The sequence below is a fragment of the Macrobrachium nipponense genome, chromosome 21, assembly GCF_015104395.2.
Source record: "Macrobrachium nipponense isolate FS-2020 chromosome 21, ASM1510439v2, whole genome shotgun sequence".
In the NCBI taxonomy this organism is placed as follows: domain Eukaryota; kingdom Metazoa; phylum Arthropoda; class Malacostraca; order Decapoda; family Palaemonidae; genus Macrobrachium; species Macrobrachium nipponense.
The window spans coordinates 18,220,088-18,230,633 of record NC_087212.1 but is presented as its reverse complement, the minus strand read 5'-3'; the positions used below and the strand labels follow the sequence as shown (position 1 = coordinate 18,230,633).

The window sequence follows — 10,546 nt, the reverse complement described above, 5'->3', positions numbered from 1 at the left end:
ATTTACCGGATTTTGGTATACAAACCGAAATTGGAACACAGCAATACCCAGAACTTCCGCGATTCGAGTTGCACAAATTCACAATAGCACGAACTTTTCTTTGGAACCTAAGTAATTATCGTACGTGAGTTCTTCACAAAAGCACAAAGATTTGCGAATCCTCCAGAAACACTGCAAAACCCTGCAAAAGTGTTTATGTTTAAAATTTATTATGAAAATTTTTTAGTTTTAGTTTAAAATCTTTATTAAAAATGTATTATTTTTATTTTTGTATATGCATAATATATAGAAAGGTAATTACAGCACCTACAGTTAATGCATATAGTACATACTTTTACAAGATACAATACCCACTCACAAAGTTACTGCACTTTTCAAAGATGAAATCCTTTCAAAAACTGTTTAATTTCTGAAGTTTGTACAATCAGTATGTACGGCATTATGAAATTATAGCACATGCAGTTAATGTACTTTCAGAAGATGTGATCCCATTCGCACTTTCTAAAGGTGATACCCTTCCAGAGTTTTACCTTACATGACGTACTACATATCTCTCTCTCTCTCTCTCTCTCTCTCTCTCTCTCTCTCTCTCTCTCTCTCTCTCTCTCTCTCTCTCTCTCTCTCACACTGGTACTACATAATTTAAATTGATTGAATTTTACCTTCACCCTCTGCAAACATTACGTATGTATATGCATGTTTTCTTTATTTCATTAAATTGTGTACCTTTGTTGTTCACCCAGTGACGCAAAGAAAACTTCTTTTACTCTGAGAGAAAAAGATAATGGCATCCCATGAATTAGGAGTAACATTAGTATACAAACAAAAATGGATACGTATGTACGTAGTAGTTACTGTAACTATTTTTACACCACCAATTAATTTTTTAAGGTTAATGTATTAAACTAACTTTTAAATCAAATTACAGTAACTTTAATTTCATTTAAAAGTTGGCTTAATACTTAGGGAGCATAATTAGGATCATATTTAAGTGTTCAGACTCTTGGAGCAAGCATTTATTAGCATTTTTATCGACCGTGCCAAACTTACGCAAAACTTCTCCTTACGTGAGAAGGTCTGGAACCTAACTTCGCGTAAGTTCGGGGTATTACTGTAGCTTCAGCCAAAAGCTTCAGGATGAGTTTTCTCCTTGTTTTGTTGGTTTTGTTTACTAAAGTAGTAAATCATTATTTCGCATTTACAGCGAAATTGCAGTTAATGGGCCAACTACTCTAACGAGTGTCGGACTATAATATATAAACGTTGGTTTGTCGGACAGATATTTACGCTTTTTTCCGACTAGACATCATTCGATAATACGTTTCAGTAGCAATCTTTTGACTAAACCATCTTTACAATGAGTAACGCAACAAAGTACAATGTTGCTGAGTTAATAAGCATAATGATGTAAACATTGCATTAGCTACCTTCCTGATAAAGTAGCGTAATAATGTAAACATTGCTTTGGTACCAGAACTATGTTTTAATTATATTTACCCAGTAAGTGCATTCCCAATAATTGTTATTACAAGAATCGGGAGTCTCACCAAGCGCCTGGATCCCTTGGTTTCACTGGCGCTCGCCAAGTGCTTGGCTGCTTCATGTTGCCGAGCACCAGGGTGAGGCAAGGCTTGCCCAATTGTTGTCTTACAATAGTTGGGAGTCTCGTTGAGTCCAGGAATTCTTACGAATTCTAGCACTTGTTGAGCGCTCGCTATCACGAGTACAGTAATACCTCAATCTTAAGCGATTCAAGTTGCGTGAATTCACAATAGCGCAAACTTTTCAATGGAACCTAACTAATTACCATACGCAAGTATTTCACAGACGTGCAAACTTTTTCGAACCCTGGAGAAACCCTGCAAAGGTGTGTGTGCAATTTTTTTTTTTATGTAATTTATAAGTTTTCAAGCTTTTATGTGTAAATTAAATAACATTAAATAAAAATAATCATTCTCTCTCTCTCTCTCTCTCTCTCTCTCTCTCTCTCTCTCTCTCTCTCTCTCTCTCTCTCTCTCTCTCTCTCTCTCTCTCTTACTGAGATGAGAGAATTTTTATGGTACATGTCATATGTACCATGTTTATTGATATTTTCAAATAATAATATAACTGTAATTACAAAATTTGTGATAGTATTTTAAAGAAATATGGGGAAAGAAGAGAGAACTATGTTGTTCATATTTACGCACTGCTATATTTTTACCAACCATTTATTTTTATGGGTAATGTATTAAGCTAACTTTCAAATCCAATTACAGTAACTTTAATTTAATTTAAAAGTTAGCTTAATATTTAGGGAGCATGATTAGGGTCACATTTAGTGTTCAAACTCTAGATGTAAGCATTTATTAGCATTTTTAGAGACCGTGCCAAACTCAAGCGAAACTCCCTTTGAACGAAGGGTCTGGAACCTAACCTCGCATAAGTTTGGGGTATTACTGTACTTGGATAGCGAGTCCGTCTTTGTGTCTTGGACCTTAAGAGTCTGAATAGGTAGGACAGCAGACACAGAATCCCTCTTTATTCTTCTTCTTGGAGCTTCATCGTCAAAGGAAAATAGTTAATTGGGAAGAAGTGATAGTTCCTTGCTGAGGATAACCACCCATAATTATGTGGTGGTGATCTGCTCAGCTCACACAACTCGACTCAACCAGCCCAGCTCTGCTGAGTCAAGTGCTCGACTCTGCCGAACGAACTCTCTGCTCTTGATCAGTGTGGTTCCTTGTCATGTCATAGCACCCTCCTTTCCTGGTGTGGCAGTCCTTGCACAGTCCTGGTGTCATCTCGTCAGTCTATTGAGTTTCATTGAAGGGGTCATTGTCTTTTTCGTCTTAATGCCTCTTTGTCTCCCTCTTTGAACAGGCTTAAGAAGAGAAAGGTAGCTTCTCTCTGCATCCTTCCCCTGGGGAGGAAGCAGTTGGCTCTTTCATTGGCTCACCTGCTCCTTCAGGAATGGGAACCGTGGCCTTTTCCCAGGATCTAGTGTCTTGGGAGCCTGAAGAGTTCAGACCCAGGTTCATCCTCTTGTCTGTGGTTCCAAGAACACTCTCATGGAACCTGGGCTGTGTCGGGTACTCGTTCACGAGCCCCTCTGAGTGTACAACCTCCAAAGGGGATCGTACACCTACAGTTATTGATGGGGAACCTTTTCTCCGCCGTGACAAGTGGTGCAGGGCAAGAGAAGGGACTGAATCACCCGTGAAAGCCAGGAATGGTTCTTCTTCAGGTGCCAAGGTCAATGTCACTGTTCCTCGGATACAAGACATCTGGAGGAGGTTTTCGTAGTCGTCCTCTTCATGAGGTTTTAATCACGGAGCAGACAGATGCGTAGCAGACGTGGCAAGTTCTCATCAACTTTTGGCACATTCAGCATCGCTCAAATCTCGCTTGCAACAAACCAGTTGTAAGAAAAGAATGCTCTGTTTGGTGAGTGAGAACCTGATCTCAGGAAGCGTTTTTTGCTGAGGCAAATATGTTTTGCTTGTCTGCTTTGCTATCGTCATCACAAGTTTCAAGAAAAGCAGCCAAGAATAGTCAGTCCTCCTCTCTTTTTTTTTTTCCTCTACTTCCTGGGTTACACTGGGATGAGTGAGAGAATAAGAGTTCAAATATGAGAGACTGTTACTGGTTCGATCTTAAGATCTCACCAAACTTATGTTCAATCTGTTCAAGATGGATAAAACCTAGAGTTTGAACTCACCTCTCCACTGTTCCCGTTTTTTGGGAACAACCAGTTCGGCATGAACTAGACTTCTTCGGTCTCCTGTTATTGGCATAGAAGCCTTCCTTTGGGACAGCTTCACCTTCGCTATCTACATTACTGAATGAAGAAGGTCTGCTGCTGGTCCTTATTCTTTTTCCTCTTTTGAAGTGGAGAAGAATTAGCCTGGCACTCGATTAACAGGAGCTTATGAATGTACTTGTATATTCTCCTTGCTACATGCATCCTATCAGTTGCACCGGCCGAGTAATAGGCGCATACCTATAAGTTAGTTCTTCTGGTATGTGAACAACGAATAGTACCTTCTTTTGAGCCTCCCTAGAGTTTCTGGTTTTGATTTTGAGACAACTAGTGGTATTGTTCGACAACAACACCACAGGATTGGCATTAACATGCAGGTGGTCGAGTGTATCTGTAGTGCACTCACTAGCTCTGTAAGCCTATGGAGTCTAGCGAGGGGCAGAGTACTGACTTCTCACTGAGATTTTATTTGTCTTGTTTCTCCTCTGTCGAGGGTTAACTACTAATTCGAATCTCTCTGCCCTACCATCACAGACTTAGATCTCTGGTTGGCTCGGGATTCTTGTGTATGTCTCATGTCAAATGCTCCACATTTGCCATTGCGAGAATTAGCAGACAGATATGTCTCATTTGACTCATTATCATCTTTCTGTTTACCTCAGGGAATAACATAAGTCTGTAAGTCTCCTTCTTTGTCGCAGTTGACCCCTAGACCATTGCGGTAATTCAGAATGATTTTCTATACAAATACAGTTTTTTTCATTTTGTCTTTTATATACATTTTCTGATTCATAGTGTTCAACTACTAGGTGTTCACTCTGAATTGGAGTAAATGTTGAAGGCTTCGTTTGCCCTGACAGCAGCAGAGTTCCTCCCTGAACCAACCTTCTCAGTGTCGAGAAGTGGTTCGTGTAGGCAGTACATCCCTGTGTTCCAGCCTTTGTTGCAAGCATAGGCTTTTTTCCGAACGGCAATGAAATAGATGAAATTCTCTTTCAAACTTCTGTAAATTTCAGGGGTTAGGACCATCCTCTTTGGTTGGCGTAATTGACAGGACGTTTTGCCAGTCATGAAATTTAACTTCTTTCCGATTCAACTGTGAAAGACGTGGGTATATACTTGCTGTAGTCTTTCACGTAAGTAGTATTGTTTTTCAGTTGAGATTCTAATACTTATGAGATTCTAATACTTATGAGAAACTTTCTTTGTCTGGCCATCCCATGGCCTCAGGCCTCTGGACAGAATTTGACTCTTGTTCGGTACATATGAGCCCTTACAATAGTCATTAGACAGAGCTTTTGTTTTTCAAGACTGCATCCTGTCTCTCTCCAGCAATGGTGAAGAGGACAGATGTGTTGCATGGATCGTCTTCAACATCACCCTTCAAAAGGTGGGTTATCATGTCGCAACTTTGTCTCATATGTTGAATCATTCAGCATCTGTTTTGACGGGTCAAATCCTGCATGATCTTCTATGCCTTGGACTTTATTTATTGATCCAGATCAATTACTACTTTGTTTTAGTGATGGGTTATTTGACCTGCAGAGACTAGACACCCTTCATTTAATGTCGATTTCTGTTCTTCACTACAGGCTTGTCAATAGAGAAGTGTCTTAGGACATGGCTTCCTTCAAGTCCTGCAAGAGTGCGAGCTTTGTCTCTGTAGATAACTACGTCACATGCGCGCACAGTCCCAGTAGCTTGGTCCTTTCATTGCTCTCTGGAGAATATCTTGGACTGGAAGATGGATGTTGTCCCATGAGAACCAAAGTTTCTTTCTTCCTTTGGGTAGTTGGCCACAGTCCTTGAAACACCTTTTCCTTAGACCTGTGGTGGATACTCAACAAGTTGTGTTTGCTTAACCAGTTCCTTCAGGAGGATAAGTTGCATCTCTCGCCTATGGTGGGCAGTTCTAGAGGTAAGAAGGATGCGAGAGTGACTGGTCTATCCTCCTTCCCCCTCGTCGGCCTTCTACTTCTCTTCCTTTGGGTTGAGAACAGGATTTGAACACGCACTTGCTGGTCAGGCATTTGATGCAGTAAGTTTAAACATTGAGTTTCCTTTCTAATTTTCTTAGAAAAAGGCAGGAACATCTCATATCTTTGCCATAATGCCTCGATCTTGCAGTTCTGAGACTCCGATTAATGTGTCAGAGGCAGGGAACTCCTCCTCGCTCTTTAAACCATTAGTAATTGCCCAGGTGTGTGAATTCCAGTCAGTTCTGGAGACTCAGATTCCTCCATATAACCAATGAGTCTTCCTATTGTAAAGAACCAAGAGTTTGTATATTATGTAGGAACAAATTGGATTTTTCCTAACTATACAAACCTGATGTCCTTTACACTAATGCCCATCTCATGCCACTCCTCAATCTGAAACTTGGGCTGAAAGGCAAGATGGGAATGTTTACATCTGTGCAGGCAGGTCTCTCCGCCTACTGGGCGGTAGTTACTGCCTAACCACCTTGTTCAAGAGTTTAAGAGCTGCTATGCCACAAGTATATCCTATTGTAAAGGATATAGTGTTTTTGTGATTACGTACAAATGCATTTATGATAAAAGAGAGAGAGAGATTTTTGGGCATCATTCATACCTATTTAACCACCAAATGGGCAACATATTATTTGGCCAAGTCGGCAACATTTTCTACCATTTGCAGTCAGAGATTTGACATATTTGGCAGGTTTACCTTTCCCCTCACTTCAAAACTTTTGAGAAAAGATGTGGAATGATATTTGTTTGTTTAAAATTTTACTTAATATAGAAATGCATAATGTTGTAATTACAGTGGATATATTATTGTTGTTACTGGCAGTCCCTGGTTATCGTGGGGGGTTCTGTTCTGATAGCTTGATGATAAGCAAAAATTGCAGATAACCAAAAATCTGCGGTTTTCGAAGCTTATGGGTGCCAATAACTGGTAAATGAAGCCTCATTTATTGGCACCGATAACCAGAAATCAGTGCATTTTGGTACTAGACAAACCCCATAAAACAGGATTGCCGATAACCACGGAACTGCAGTAGTAGTAGTAGTAGTAGTAGTAGTAGTAGTAGTAGTAGTTAGTAGTAGTTAGTAGTAGTAGTAGTAAATACTGACTCAAAGCTGGAAAAAACCAAATAGAAACCTTAACAGATTACTTAACTTAGCTGATGCGATGGCTGAACGCTCCATATCTAGATAAATCCTTGTAAGGGGCACAAAAAACACAGAGAGCAAAAAAGTACGTGTTGTACACAGTGCGCTAACAGAAAGGATGACTACCAGAGACGCAGCAGTCAGCAGCGTGGGATGGAGTAGTAGTAGTTGCTGCCCACTCTGTGGGTCGGCTCCCCTCTTGTTGGGGTTTTGTCGTAGGAGATTTCTATTGGTAAGAGGTTCGTGGTAGTGGTCTCACTCGCCCTAGTGTTCATACCGACGCCCTCTTGGAGGGTGAGCGAGTCAGTGGTACTGACCTTTTCTTTATTTTATTTATTCTCTGGTATGTGTTAGTGCATTTACCTTAGAAATAATGGATTAAAGGGATATTTCGCGCAGCGACACGAACTGAGCCCAGAAATAATAAAAAAAAGTCTTACTTGAGGCAGTGGATTAAGTGCAAAGTCTGAGGTACTGATGTATTATTTTTACTAATAATATTATTAATAATATTTGATACTTAGTGATAGTTATAGAGATATGGCCCCCCCAAAACTCTGCAAATTAGTGAAATTTCTCCTGCAGACAAGTGAATGATGTGCTTCACAAAAAATTTGCAACAAAATGAAACTCAGAAATGTGAAATACATAAAAAAGGGGGGGAGGGGCACTTTATACTTGCTAGACCTTCAAGCGACGGAAACTTCAACTTGAAAGAACAGAAGCCTGTGTATCAAATTCCTCAAGCTGGATAATGCTCAGGAAGGCAGTGCATCATAGCTGACACTCTTAGTCAAGCAAAGCAAGTAAGTTCTCCCATTGGATTGACCCCTGGAGCTTAGGATTTGCCAGGCTTATCCACAAATTGTCAGTTCATTTCAATCCAGCCTGACCAAGCTGGAGCAAAAAATTCCTGATGCATTCATTTGATGCACTGGATGTGAATGCTTTTAGACATTTTGGCTGCGTGATGCAGTTATTAGACAAACTGAAGAACTATGAAAACTTATTCATGAATCTCATTGCCCTGCTTTAGCTACATTAGGAATCTTTGTGCTGATGAATAGTCTTTAGTGGTTTCTGGCTTAGAAGAAGCTAACACATCAGTAACATTTTCTTATGTTCTACAGGAACCTAGTATTGTTGCACCTCTACAGTACATCTATGTAGGCTATACATCAGGGTCTTGGAGGCAAAATATTTTCTGAGGAAGCGGCAGCAGTAGTCTGTCTTGTATACCTTTGACTTCAGTCAATACGAAGCAATTTTGTGATTAGTGTAGTCAATGGGACATTAATTTAATCAGTATTGCTTCTCAAGAGAAAAAGTCATCCATTTCAGTCAAGGGCTCTAGAGTGTCTTTAAAACAGTTTCTTGAATTTTCGGACTAGAAACGGGTTTTATCATGGACCTGAGAAGGCATATGTATCCTTTTGAGGAGGGTCTTGTCTTCTTGAATATACTTGCTGGAATCTGTGTATATCTAGGACCTGTCTCTTGTTGTAAGGTGTCATTAAATCATATGAAACTTTGAGGCATCATTGCTGGATGGTATACTGAAGACTCTTCATATTGGTGTTTACAATCTTTTTGTGATAGTCACACATTCCAGAGATTGGACTATGATAAGTTTTTCTTTCCTAACTGATTTAGGTGCTAGTGCTTAAATGCTGGGCAGTCAATACTGCACCACTACACACTTGATCTTCATCACAGAGTTTTGAGACAATTCATCCAGACTGTTTAAAGAAATTACTGTAAAGTCCCTTGTGTCTCACATTCCCAGGCAGGTCACCTTCAGGGCCTATTAGGGCATACGTATTGGAAGATGAGGTGACACATGTAAGGGTTTTAATTAAAGAAATCGGATATCTTTTTATCATTTGCATTCAGATGTAACATGGTATTCTATTTTAAGTGCTGGTGCTTGGAGACATCAATAATTATGTTCAAGGTTTTATCTTCTGAATTTAATACAGAAATTGATAAGTACATATTCTTTAGAACCAGTAATAGACCTACGTTGGTCCCCCGTATTTGCGGGGAATGCTTACCAGACCCCCCCCCCCCCACCACCCCCCCCCATGAATAGTTGGAACCCCTATAAAAATGCTTAAAACCTCCTATTTTGTTAGTTTAAATTCAAGAAAAACCTACTAAAAATTTTTAGACCTGATTTTTTTAATAGTTTTATCACAAAAAGTGCATTTTATGATGAAATTGAGAAAAAAGAACAGGAATTTGTGGATATTTCTCACAGAAAAATACTGTGAATTGGCGAGTTTTCCGTGTATGATGGGGGGAAATGTTCCAGAGAGAAACCTGTGAATGTGTGAGTCCGCGAATGTGGAGAATGCGAATACGGGGGTTCCACTGTACTTAAGAGGAGAAAGGGGAGTCATCAACTTCATGATCATTTGTTCATTCATGACTATGTTGAGTATTTTAGTCTGCCTATCGAGTGATCACCTAAACATACAGAGCCATAATTCACATCCAAAAGGGTCTTCCTTATGAGGAACAACTGTTTTTTATCAGTCTTGGTTCAGACCTATTCTTTTACCAAGGGCTTTCCCAAATCTTTCATTCCTCATTCATCACTACAGGGTAATACGTATGTGGATTGATCCTCCCACTTAAATTCAGAGTCTGGCTATATTTGTGATGGATTTGTGAGACACAAATTTTTAAATATGAAGTCTATTTGTTTTTCAAATACAGGAGTCATATATGGAGACCCCTCATCCCATCCCTTCAGTCTCACATTTCTTCTCCATATTCCACAAAAAAAAAAGCAATGTAGATGAGTCAAAATGCCTGAAAGCTCCACCTGGTCCTTGCACCCTAGTTAATATTTCTTACTCCTTCATTTGTACAAAACCATGCAGTGTCCAGGGACATGTGAAGTCCATGAATGTGTGCTTTATATCGTTGGCTTGTATGAAAAACTAATCATGTATTATTTAAAAAAGTTTGATTGTAAGTTTTATATTTCATGTTTTAATTGAGGGAAGCCAAATGAAGTTATTCAATTACTATTGCTCAGCAGTTTTCTGTCAAAATTTTTGTTAACAAGTTTGTATGAAATTAGCAAAAGAAAAAGTGTTTGAAATTACTTGAAGGATAGTTTTTTTATATTCACTCTGCTAAAAATATGGAAAGTATAAATTTAATGACTAAAGTGTTCAAAACACTAAACCCTGAAGTAATTTTAGCTGTTCAGAAGTTGATTACAGATTGCATTTTAGTGTTGCCTTTTAAGATAAGGGAATAAAGTTTTTGTAAAGAAATAAAATATATGACTTGATGATGAGTGGTATGTTTTCTCAGGGCTGATGGGATGATAAACAAATCAGTTATATTATTTGACATCTTGTGGCAACGGCAACCAATTGTCAGTAAATAGTGGAGTAGCTACCAATTAGAGCTTAATATAATATATATTTGTTTTCATTTCAGTAATATCAGCTAGTTCGGATACAACAGTTAAAGTCTGGAATGCTCATAAGGTAATATTTTTTGTTTCGTAATTCTTTGTAAGATATTTCACTTTACACTAGTACCGCAGCACCTACACTTATATATATAATATCTATCTATCCTATTCTATCTATCTATCTAGATATGAATATATATATATATAATATATATATCTATATATATATAG

General features: G+C 38.8%; 1 protein-coding gene across 1 annotated transcript in view; it reads left to right on the top strand.

Annotated features, from left to right (window-relative positions):
* LOC135197815 (WD repeat-containing protein 48-like) overlaps window positions 1-10,546 on the top strand; it is a 235,719-nt gene that overhangs the window by 65,705 nt on the left and 159,468 nt on the right. Inside the window, exon 4 of the mRNA XM_064224949.1 lies at window positions 10,339-10,388. Coding sequence (XP_064081019.1) covers window positions 10,339-10,388 — 50 coding nt within the window. The remainder of the gene's footprint in view (window positions 1-10,338; window positions 10,389-10,546) is intronic.